Source organism: Ictidomys tridecemlineatus, chromosome 3 (genome assembly GCF_052094955.1).
Source record: "Ictidomys tridecemlineatus isolate mIctTri1 chromosome 3, mIctTri1.hap1, whole genome shotgun sequence".
Taxonomy (NCBI): Eukaryota; Metazoa; Chordata; class Mammalia; order Rodentia; family Sciuridae; genus Ictidomys; species Ictidomys tridecemlineatus.
Genome location: NC_135479.1, coordinates 41804845 through 41816896, shown reverse-complemented (window position 1 = coordinate 41816896; position 12052 = coordinate 41804845). Strand labels below are relative to the sequence as shown.

Sequence of the window (12052 nt, the reverse complement as noted above, 5' to 3'; positions counted from 1 at the left end):
TACCACTTCAGTGTAACACAATTTTATTAGAAATTAGTGTTTATTTCCATCACTTAGACTGAGCAAAAAAGGATCGCAGTTATGTGATATAGGAAAAATTTTCTCATGCCAGGATCTGTGCCATCCTTCAGGTAGGCTATGGTCACATACCAGATTCAAAACCCCATTACTGGTCTGCATTGTTAACAGTAAGTTTCCAGTTTTCTCAGAAACCAACAAGGTTTGACCTTCATCCCACAATTTTTGTTTACCCCTCCCCAACCACCTCACCTAGTTGGAGTTGAAAAATTCAACATTGCCAAGAGCTGCTTTCTGAATGGGGCTGGGAAATTCCCCAAACCCTTAAGCCACAAAGTCTGATTAAAGAAGCAGAGATCATTTCAACAAATTATGTTAGTGTTTTCTGTAAGACCGAGAAGATATTTCAGTCAGAAGATAAATGCCCAGCCCTAGACTATATGCTTTCTCAGAACCAAAAAGAGGGGTCACTGAGACAGCCCAGGATTGAAATATCAGCACACTAAGTAGAAGCTAAGGGGAATGTGGAGATCAAAGGACAAGTGTGATCATGCCTCAGTGGGGAGCTGGGAATCTTGAGTATTAAAGGGCTTCAAGAGTGCAGCTGAGAAAACAGGCCAGTGGCTCTAGGCTGAAGCATTCCATCTCCTTAAGAAAGCCACAAAGCTGAAGCCTGATTTTTTTTTGCTTTTGTTGGTGCTGGGGATCGAACCTAGGGCCTCATACATGCCAGGCAAATGCTCTGCCAATGAGCCATATCCTCAGCCCCTGAAGCCTAAATGTGCCCAAAGAGATGGGTTGTCATCTTAACTGCAGTGAAGGCTGGAAGACCTAGTAGCTGATCACCAAGTACCTGACTTGAGAGTCTTCAGCTAATTTTACATTCAAGACTGACTAACATAAAATGCCTGCTTAATAAGTCACATTTCCCCTGTTCCATCATGTCATTCCAGGTCCTTGTGAGTGGCCAACCCTGGGCCTGGCAATTGCCCATAAGCTCTATGGGGTCAGCTGTGAGCAGCTGCTTAGAGTAGTCAAAGAGGGATAAACCTGACAGCCTGTGCTCCTTCTCCTTTGTTAGGCTGGTAGAATCCTCCCTCCCTGAGGGCATTCCTCAGCAAAAAATTCAGATGAGCAGCCTCTCCAGGGACAAGCCAAACACAGGATGAAAACCAAAGTCATGAGAACTCATACCCTGGCTGATACTTGGCATTTCCATGCCAAGAAGGAATGAAGACCTTCAAGGGATTTAGATTTTTCCTATAGCTCTATATTCAGAGACTCACCACTGGGCAGAACCACCATCCCATCCAGGACAAAAACCAACAGCATGCAGATTGGGGTGGGCCACAGGGCCTGTTGGATGTGCAGGGCTGAGTCCACTGTCCTCAGCTAATGGGCATGTTGACCAGCACTGTACAATGCTCATGGGCTTTATAGCCTTCCAGGTGCTGCTTGTGTTTAGGGCCCAGGGTAGCTCCTAGCCACTATTGACAGTGTTAGCTTTTACAGTATGTGGAGTCAAAGTGCCTTGGAACTAAGGGCACTCAAGGATAAGAATCAAAGAGAATAGCACTATTACATCCCAGTAGTCAGTGACATGACCCCAGGATGTGGGGGTGAGATGTCTCTTTAGGCAGCATGCTGTGAGACCATGGGTCTTGTCTTACATAGCCTGTCTTCCTTGGTGCCCTGGGCTGCCTGGCCAGGCTGATAAAGCCAAAACTGGTCAGTTTTGTTTTTATTGCTTTCTCTTTATCCTCTCCCTCAGAATGATTCTGCAGGAAAAGGGGATTAGGGTCAGGAAAAGGTGTGGGTCAGGGCAGGCTAATCTCCTGAATAACAGTACAAAGTGCATTAAAGACAGATCCCAAAAGCATCAAGAAGGGCTGAGGGGTCTACCTTATGCAGGATTCTGGCACCCTGCAGGGGTAACAAATGCCTAGTCCCTCATTATATAAAACTATTCATTTCCTAGATTATTTTTTAAAAATCAAGCTCATCAAACCTGTGCTTCAACACCTTAGGGACAAAGAAGCCCCACCTGTGATAAAGACTGGGCCTCCACAGCACCAGAAGCAGCCTTTCCCCCAGAATGAAGCCATTCCTATGGGGCTTCGCTGAGGAAGGGCACTCAGCATAGGGCCCAGAGGGGAATGTGCTTAGCAGGAGGAGGGAGGCTGGTCAGCTCACCCCACAACAGAAGTAGCTCCCTGCTGGACAGGAAGGGAGATGGATCTGGTAGTGCTCAACAGTCAGGGCCAGGGAACGGGCCCTTCCCAGCCCAGGCCCTTGATTTCACAGGAAGGGCTTGTCATGTTTCTGAGTGCTGGAGCAGACAACCAGGAAGTTGCCGTGTGGGGCTGCAGAGGGCAGGAGATAGGGTCTCCTGTGCCCCATCTCCTTGAAGGTCTTATCAGTCACGATGGGCAGATTGGTGGCCGAGCTGCCGGTCATCGTAGGTGCTATAGCGCTTGACATGGATGCGGCGCACACGATCCCGCAGTTCATAGGCTTCCTCATCTTCACTGGGGGAAGCCTGGCTGCGGCTCCGGCTTGTGGCCTCCAACAAGGAGTTGTCAGGGACGCGGGGGGTCTCGTAGAGTAGGACATTGAGTGTCTCCTCATAGATTCGGGCCTCTGGAAATTCCACCTGGGGCGAGGTAGACAAGACTGATTCAGATTTTGTCTCAAGATGTACAGCTTGTCAGGGCTCTAGGCTCTGTGCTGCTTCATGAGGCCTCCTAACTGTCAGGAGACATGCTCTGTGGACATAACAGAAGACCATCCTGAACCTGTCCCACCCCAGTCCGAGACTGATGGACTAGTATGCACCCGTGGCCTAGATACCAACAGCTCCATCACTAGCTGTGAGGCCTTGGGTCTAAGCTTTCCAGGCTGCAGTTTCCATTTGTGTAAAGTGATGGTTAATATTTCCCTACCAGAGTTATTATCAACAACACAAGAAATATATAAACTGCTTAGCAGAGAAGTTGACACACAGTTTATCTGTCTGCCTATGTATATATCATCTGCTCTGATGAGCAGTCTTACTGCTTTTTATTTTTGCCTGACCCAAAATGTCCATCCCCAGGATCAGTATGGAGGAAAGAGAAGGTATGGCAGAATTCGAGCAAACTTGCCATGTCATGTTAAGCTCTGTGCCCTTATCTCTCAATGCAAAGAATGGCAGAAGCTTGGCCTGACTTATAGGTGTGGTGTGAGGGGTCAGAGAAGTTCATGGACAAAAGAACACGGGAAACTAAGCTTGGTGGCACATGTTTGTAATCCCAGTGGCTCAGTGGGATAAGGCAGGAGGATTTCAAGTTCAAAGCCAGCTCAGCAACTTAGCAAGGCCCTAAGCAACTTAACCAGACTGTCTGAAAATAAAAAATAGAAAGGGCTAGGGATGTGGCTTAGTGGTTAAATGCCTCTGGGTTCAATCCCTGCCCCCCCCCCCAAAGAAAGAACACAGGCAGGTAACAGGTGTTGTCATGGTTGCAACTCAGCCCCTCAAGCCTTCCCTCCATGGACATGGCTGAGAGCCCCACACTCACTGTCCCATGTCATGAGGAAGCAGGGCCACTTCCTATAAGCTGCTCTTTGACCCTGGCAAAACATCTAGCTGGAGGCACTTTAGCAACCTGGTGACCAAGAAGGTGATATCTGGGTCTGAGCCCTTCGTACCTACATGACTTCCCCGGATGAACTGCTGTTCCGCCCTAGAAAAGCTCTGCCATCTCTGGGACTGACCCTTGTTATTTTCTGGGGAAGATACCTTCTGCTTGCATCCTGAGAAAAAGGGGTTAGCTGAGTTTGTGTAAACTATCACCTGTCTAATGCCTCAGGCATGCCCAGCACTGTGGTGTTACTATAGAGGTTAAGTTGACTGACCAGGAACTCCTTACTAGCCAGGGCTAGAGATATCCTATCAGTGTTCTTGAAAACTGAAGTCATATCCACTGTATCATGCTGATTTCTGAAGAACTGTCTCATTTTCAGATCTCTAGTAATCTCGCATTCTCATTCCTGTGTTTGCAAATGAGGAAATGGGCCCAAATGGTTAAATGGCTTATCCAAAAAATCAGCTGGTATGTGGTGGAACCAGAATTTAAATCCGAATTGGGCCAACTTCAAGTACCTGGTCCTTCCCACTGCATCACACAGTTCCCTGTTGGCCAATGCCTCCTGTCCCTTAGCTACCAGAAGCAGATGGTTTCCATCCATTCCCACATCCCTTGTTCTGGCTTTGTCCTAGCCAGCAGTATCACAGCATGTTTGGGAAAGAAAGCCAAACACAGAGCTTTGTGGGAAAGCCTCATCTGGGGGCAGCACTGCCCCAGCTGCTTGCTGTGTGTTCTGCCTTGTGCAGAGGAAGGCCCCATACCTTGGTCTGCTTCTTTTCTGTGGCATACACGATGGAGGTGCAGCACACCTCTGCCAGCTTACGACCCTGGCCATAGAAGGACCAGCAGCAGATCTCGTCACCGATGACATCCTTGATGAAGAGCACTCGGCCATTGAAGCGCAAGGACAGCTTGTCAAACAGCTCTATGTTTTTCAGCAGGTGGTCATCGGAGTTGCTGAAAAACCCATGAGGGCCGACAGGCCTGGGAATGAGGTTCTGGCACCAGAGGAGCTGTTAGGGCGAGCTGGGCCCTCCCCTCCCCTCCCTGCCTGCCATGCTGAAATGAAGACAAGTCAAGATGCCAGGGGGACAGGAAGACAGTCATGGGGCAACCTCTGGGTTTGGGGGCCTGTGAGGAAAAGGGATTGAGTTGGTTTTAAGTTATAGCAGAGACTAAGGAAAGGGGGGTCTCTTCTCCCTAAACTCAAAGAGACAAAGTCCTGCTGCTACTCCAGCAGGGGGCGTTCCTTCCCTTGCTGTGGGGCTGGCAATGTGCCTCTCTACAGGGAAGCACAGGGAGAGTCTGGGACTCTGAGCCCGCAACCATCTGTGTATAATTAACTGTGGACTGTTTCAAGGACCCTGGAGGCCACGGGGAAGTTGTCCAGTGGGAAGCACAAAGGCTGCAGGAGGCTTAGGAGGACTCCCAGTCTGCTGGCTTCCTAGCAGCCCCCTGCCTGGTGAGACAATGTTGATGAAAACACTGGGCATGCTCTTGACATGATACATGTTAAGGGCGTGTTTCCTGTTCCCTCCTCTATATCCCAACAAGGTCCTGTGCCAAATTCTAAGTATCTCTACCCTGATTTCCCTTCCCCTGGTGTAGCTCAGTGGTGGAGCACTTGCCTAGCATGCCCAAGACTGTGTTCCCCCAAACCCAGCACCTCAAGAAAAAAAAAAAAGAAATAACCCCAGACCCATGTTATCCACTTCAGGAGAGCAGGAGGCTGTCCCCGGGTCTGCTGCCCTGTGTCTGCTCTGGCTGTGCTCTTTCAGCTGCCTCTAAAGCCCTTCTCAAGTCCCCCCGCAGACATGCCCACCTACCTGGTGTAGGAATACTTGTTGTTGCTTCTATTGTACAGCAGCTTCACCACGGGCTGTGAGGGAGGAGAGAGTGAGGGCCAGGCTGGGGGCATGGCATTCCCTGGCCACAGCCCTCTGAGCTCCCGGTACCTTGGTGGAGGATTCGATGAGCCTGTCCTCCTCCCTCAGGGATGTGATGATGGGGATGTTGCACACAGGCTGGTAGGAGTCCTTCTTGTCCTGGGAGACAATGCACAGAACAGAGAGCCTTCCTTGGGTTCTTCTGCTTGCCAGGCTTAGCTAGGTACCCCTGCAGCCCCTCTGCCATGGCTACCCTCTACTTAGCCAGGAGGATCAGACAGAGATCATGAGGTCTCTGGCAAGAAATCCTGACAGCTGGCAAGCAGACCCCCATTTCCAGAAAACCTGGAGTCCACACACCTAAGCACATGGGCTAGAAGCAGAGTCTCACTGCTGAGCTTGAAAACCTGGCTGCCAGGTTGCTGGGCCTGTACAGCATTTCACTGTTCTAAATGGGTTTGTTAATTAGTACTAGGAATTAAACCCAGAGGCACTTTAACACTGAGCCACATCCCTCCACCTTTTTTTTTTTTTTTTAAAAAGACAGGGTCTTGCTAAGTTGTTTAGGGCCTCACTAAATTGCTCAGGATGGCTTTGAACTTGCAATCCTCCTGCCTCAGCCTCCCGAGTCACTGGAATTACAGGTGTGTACCACTGTACCTGACTTCTAACTAGGTTTGGATTCGTTGACCTCATCTTCCATACTGGCACTGACCCTGTAAGTCTCTAGAGGAGTGGTAAATCCCACCTTCATTAGGTTACCCCCAAACTCTGCCCACTTACCTGCAGGGCAGTCTGGCACATGTTCACCAGGCCCTGAATGAGGTAATATTTTGCTTCAGCCATCAATTCTTTGATTTCTTGCCGGTTTTGAGGGAGGGTAATAGTGTCATCTCGGAGGTAATTCAAAATGGTGCCAAAGTGCTTTCCACATCGGTCTATGAGGATCCAGCCTAGGGATTCAGAATGGGCCCCACAGGATTACTGTTTGTCTCCTGGTAACCTCAGAATCAGGCAAAGGCCACATGTTGAGCCAGGTGGCAGGTAGCAAGGAAAGAACCTACATGAGCACAGAGCCCAGGGCCTAGGACGAGAAAAGTGGGAATGGACACTCTAGCTCTCAGGCCCATGGCTGCTCTTTACCCTTCCTACCTGAACCCAAGGACTGGCACACACCACTGGGACACAAAGGCCTGCCAGACTCTGTGGAGGCTCACTGAAGTCTAAGCTCAGGAGCACTCAGGCCACCATGGCCACAAAGAACTCACCAGCCCCTTGCTCACTTTCTGCCTACAGCCCAGGCTGTACAGTAACAGCTCTTAAAAGAATCTAGTACTATTTAAATATTTTTAAAGTATGGATCTTCTCCCTGGAAAATGCATAAATACACAACATTCTATGTACCATTTCAGGGAATTCTGTGGTTCTCCTAAGAACTCCAGATGAAGAAGTCCTATTCCAAGTGAGAGAAAATGGGAATCTGGATTCTAATCTACCAGGTGTAAGACCTGCTCTGAAGTAGTTTCTCAGGACTCCCCCCTGCTTCCCTACCCACACAGACAGCCCTGATGCCTCACCTTCTTTGTCGGTCAGCACCTCCATGCGCCCACTGAACATGGCCTTGAGCATGGTGTCATGCCGGGTGAGTGCCCGCACCGTGGTGTAGTACAGGGAGCCGCCTACATTGAGCTGCACGTACTTGTTGCCCAGCCCTCCTCCCTTGAAGCCACTTAGCTTGGGCTTGGCACCTGAGGCTGGGCATAGACATGTGTCCCCCGACATCTCCCGCTGCAGGTAGATCACCACACGGCAGGAGGTAGGCTTGGAAGGCTCCGCCGTGGTGGAAGTGTTCACAAGGGAGTGTCCTGGGGAGGCCAGAGCCTCATACTCTCAGTGCTGTGAGCAGGAGATGGGAGAGAAGATGAAAGTCAGCAGAAGAGTCCTCCAATGAGGGAGGGCTAACAGAAGAAACACTGACCATGCCATTCCCTCCTTGGTAAGCCAGGCATTCCCAGCGAGGCTCCATCCCTAGGCAATAGTGGGAAAGACTTTCCTGCTGTTCCTCATTGTACTGGAAGCCAGGTTGGGAGTAATCTCCCAGACCCCTATCCTGCTCACCTCACCAGCCTGATACTCAACTCAGCTCTGGGTGGTAAGACAAGCAAAGCCTTGGAACTAGACACAGAGGCTCTGAGGAAGAGATCACTCTAGGGATCTACCAGTGAGATTCCAGATTTTTCTTTATAAACTTCCTGTGATACCAGACTTTCAGCCCAACCTACTAGGAATCCAGCCAGTCCAGGAGTTTCCCAGGAGCCAAAGGGACAGGATGTACTTCCTTTCTCAAGATTCCAGAGCCAGGGTTTCCTTTAGCACTGGCAGGAGTAGCCTGTCCTCAGGAGAGGATGGAGTGGGCCAGTCTGGAGCAGCAAGCCAATGTTTTTAGCAAGAGTTACCTGGGCTCCCGCTGGGCTTCCTGGCCTTCCCCTTTCTTGGCACCAGACTTGACCCAAGTTCCTGAAATCGTTGCTATTTTCCAAGGCAGAACAACTACAGGATAGCTATTTTTGCTTCTTTTTCCTGAGAAGGAACCCAGTTTTATCTTTTCTTCTCTTTGCTCCAAAGAAGAACGAGGAGAAAGTATCAGAAAAGATCAGATGATAAATCTAAAAATTTTTGAGTAATGTGGGGATTAGAATACTAACTGGAGAGCTGGGGATGTACCTCAGTTGGTAGAGTACTTGCCTTGCATGCACAAGGCCCTAGGTTTGATATCATTTACACACAGACACACACACACACACACACACACACACACACACACACACACAAGAATACTAACTGGAGCTGACAGAACCAAGGAGTAAGGAAAGCCAGGTCACCCTCATGAATTACATTCTCTTTCCCCTCCTTTTTTGTGATTTGTACTCTAACCCATCTGAATCCATGGATTCAATTAATAGTGGATTGAAAATACATGAAAATAATAATAGCACTTGTACCGACACAAGTAGACTTTGTTCTTGTCATTTGTTCCTGATACAGTATAACAACAACTTACATGGCATTTATACTTGTTATGGATTGGATATGAGGTATCCCCCCAAAGTTCCTGTGTTAATGAGGAATGTTAAAGGTAAAATGATTAGATTGTGAGAGCTGTAACAATAGGGTGTGGCTGGAGGAGGTGGATCACTGGGATTGTGCCCTGGAAGGGAACATTTGTCCCAGGCCCCTTCCCTGTCCCTCTCTTTCTAACCTTGCTGTGAGCTGAGCAGCACTGGGCCCTTCCCCCATGATGTGCTCTCCTCTTGGGCCCAGAGCCATGGAGTTGGCCATCTTTAACTGAGACTTCCAAAACGCTCGAGTCCCAATAAATTTTTCCTCACCTAAGTTGTTTTTGTTGGATATTTTGGTTGTAGTGATGAAAAACTGACTAAAACAATATTCTAAAAGTATGATAACCAATATAGAGGTTTAAAGTATACAGGAGGATGATCATCAATTATATGCAAGTTATATAAGGGGACTGGAGCATCCCTGGATTTCAGTGTCTACGGAGGCCTTGGAACCAAAAGAGGTGCAAGGGTATTATGTTTTGGCTATCTAAAGAATCAATATAACCCATTCACTGAAGAAAAAATACAATAGCTAGCATTCATTGAATATTTACTATGTACCAGGTACTATTCTATGTTAATATTTTCATATCTATTTTTAGCCCATTTAATCTATTCAGCAATATAAATATTGAGTGCTTACTATGTTAAACAGTAGGAAATTTTTGTTTTGGATATGAAGTGTCCCCTAAAGACTCATGTGTTAAAGGCTTGGTCCCCAGTGCAGCAACATTCGGAAGTGGGGATTTGGGGGACTGATCAGATCATGACTTTCCACTTCAACAATCTATCAATCCATCAGGGATTCATATAGGATAGCATTATTGGGATGTGGTGAAAACTGTAGGCAGGGGGGCCAGTAAGAGGAAATAAGTCACTGGGGGTGTTCCTTGGAAGAGTCTCTCTCTTCCCCAGCCCCTACTTCCTGCTCTCTCACTGTCTCTGCTTCCATCTGCCATGGATGAGCAGCTTTTCTCTGCCACCTTCTTCCACCACATGTTCTGCCTTACCTCAGGTCCAAAGCAACAGAGCTCACCAATAATGGACTGAAACCTCTGAAACTCTGAGTCTAAATAAATCTTTCCTCCTTGAAGTTGTTTTTCTCATATGTATATTTTGTTCCAGCAGTGGAAAGCTGACTCAGGCAGGAACTATGCAAATATATTGTCTTGCCTTCAAAAAGGTCAAAGAACTGTTAGCAAGATTTTTTTTTTTTTTTAATGTTTTGAGTTAGCATTTACTGTGCTTCTGCTATGTGCCAGGCACTGGGAACAGAAAGCAAATACAGAAGAGTCATGTCCTCATGGAGCTTACATTTAAGTGGGAGAAGACAGATTATAAACACGAAAACAGACAACTTCAGGAGATGAGAATAAAACAGTGATAGGAGAGTGACCAAGGAAGGCACTAATTTAGATAGAGGCACCTGGCAAGATAACATTTCTGCTAAGGTCTGAGAAGAGCACTTTAGACAGTTGGATGAGTAAGTGCAAAGTTCCTGTTCGAATTGAGTTTTAGGAACAGAAATAAGGATATGGTAGCTGGTACACAGAAAACAGGGGAAGTTGATTCAATGAACGCCTGGGAAGGCACCTAAGGTGGTAAATAACAGTAAAGAGTTTGGGTTTTATATTAATTACTGTCCTCTCTCCTTACATTCTTTCCTTATTTGGAGAATGGCAACTCTACCACTGAGCTACATCCCCATCCCTTTTTATTTCTGATTTTGAGACAGGGTCTCACTAAGTTGCTGAGGCTGACCTCCAATTTGCAATCCTCCTGCCTCAGTGTCCCAAGTTGCTGAGATTACACGTGTGAGCCAGGGCAACTGGCTGCTCATCATCTCTCATAAATGCAACTAGAAGCATGGTACTGGTTTTCCAAGTTCTGTTAACTGTTCTGCTTCCTGAAAAGTGCCATGCACATTTTAAGTATTCAATATATGTCAGCTTGTTAGACTGAAATTAACCCTGAAAAGATTTAGATAGGTCTGTGGGAAGAATGTTCAGGGAAGGGCCAGAGTGGGTGCTGCCGGATGTAGTGAATTCCTTTGGTGATTTGCCTCAGGGATGCGGTATGGATGAGATGAACCTTAGGATGCTGTCTAATAAGTAAGTAACACTAGAATGGCATGAAATCACTTTATCTTCCACCCTTTAAAAGGTTTTAGCTAGCCGGGGAAGCGCGATGTGGGAGGCCTGTAAACCCAGCAGCTCAGGATGCTGAGGCAGGAGGATCTCGAGTTCAAGCCAGCCTTAGCAAAAGAGAGGCGCTAAGCAACTCAGCGAGACCCTGTTTCTAAATAAAATACAAAACAGGGATGGGGATGTCACTCAGTGGTCAAGTGCCCCTGAGTCCAATCCCCAGCACACCTGTCCCCCCCCCCCCCGCAAAAAAAAAGAAAGAAAAATTAAAGGTTTTATTAAGTTCATGTATTTTGTGTCCAGTCCCAATATCCCCAGTATCCAAGAAAGCACACACACATGTACTTCTGCCAAATCAAAGGAACTCAAAGGCTGAGCTTGCCAAGAGAGGAAGTCAAATCCAGAGCTAATCTATTCTTTTCCTACAAAGCAGTTGCTTTAAGCCCCTGGATGACGTCATGCCAGATTCCACCCGGACCAATGGGTGCCAGGAATCCTGTGGCAGGTGACGCCCTAGAAAGTAATTCCGGTGAGATTGAAGTTTCCACTGAAAGCCTCAGTGCTCTTCCTTCCGGACTTGTTTGTGGATATTTGGGGATGCCTGGGGTTAGGGGCGGATCCGTGTCTCACTCAGCAAAGCTAAAGCGAACCCAAGCAGAACAAAGGACAAATCACCGCGGCGGTGGAAGAAGATGGGGTCCTAAAGGAAGAAGGCACACGCGGCGGACCGCGGGGGAGAGGAAGCCGAGCTTGGCAAGAGAGGGCGGATAAGGCAGAAATTCCAGGTGTGAAGTGGTCGCTTCACCCAGAAAGTGCAGGAAAAAATTTGCGACGCCCAGTCTTTCTTGTAGCTAGTGCAGGCTCTCCTCCAGCCCGCACCCTGCCTTTCTACACAAAAACTGAGACACCCACCCCCCAGCGGAGGACTTGAACTCTCCATCTCCCCTAAGCCGTCCCAACCCTTTTTCCCCTGACCCGTCTGGGGGCCAGTCCTCCCCTTCCCTTCCCCTACCGCATCGGCAGGCCAAACTCTCACCGTCCCCGGGGGCGCTTCTTCCTCTCAGCTGAATGGCAACCGACTCCTTGCCGCCCCTAGCTTGTAGCCGCCTGCCCAACAGCAATCCCGGGCTGTGAGCTCACATCCTGCTCCAGCAGACTCCTCCCGGTGCAGCGGCCCATCCCTGCCTATCTGGGAAACTGAGACTACAAGGACCGGCATGCACTGCCCCCGATCAGGGGCGGAGTCAGAATTCTGCGAG

At 48.4% G+C, this 12052-nt stretch overlaps 1 protein-coding gene across 2 annotated transcripts; it reads right to left on the bottom strand.

Moving 5' to 3' along the window:
* Positions 1 to 6: 6 nt before the first annotated feature.
* Tnfaip1 (TNF alpha induced protein 1) lies at positions 7 to 12003 on the bottom strand. Of its 2 annotated transcripts, none has more exons than XM_040269166.2 (7): positions 11806 to 12003; positions 7108 to 7426; positions 6314 to 6483; positions 5600 to 5689; positions 5471 to 5523; positions 4406 to 4601; positions 7 to 2671 (listed from the first exon to the last, which is right to left on the bottom strand). In XM_040269166.2, exons 2-7 carry the CDS (start codon positions 7310 to 7312, stop codon positions 2435 to 2437), a joined length of 951 nt encoding a protein of 316 aa, XP_040125100.1. In that variant the 5' UTR covers positions 7313 to 7426; positions 11806 to 12003; the 3' UTR covers positions 7 to 2434. The 2 variants fall into 2 exon arrangements, with proteins under 2 accessions (XP_040125100.1, XP_005327868.1); XM_005327811.5 differs by having other exon boundaries at positions 11830 to 12003.
* Positions 12004 to 12052: the final 49 nt, after the last annotated feature.

Bases quoted from the DNA above. Each gene is read 5' to 3' on its own strand.
- Tnfaip1 (XM_040269166.2), bottom strand. From the start codon at position 7,312: ATGTCGGGGGACACATGTCTATGCCCAGCCTCAGGTGCCAAGCCCAAG. The intron at 6,484-7,107 runs GTGAGGCATCAG...CTGAATCCCTAG, and splicing joins GGTGCTGACCGACAAAGAAG to GCTGGATCCTCATAGACCGA. The intron at 4,602-5,470 runs GTAGGTGGGCAT...TGGGTTTTTCAG, and splicing joins AACAAGTATTCCTACACCAG to CAACTCCGATGACCACCTGC.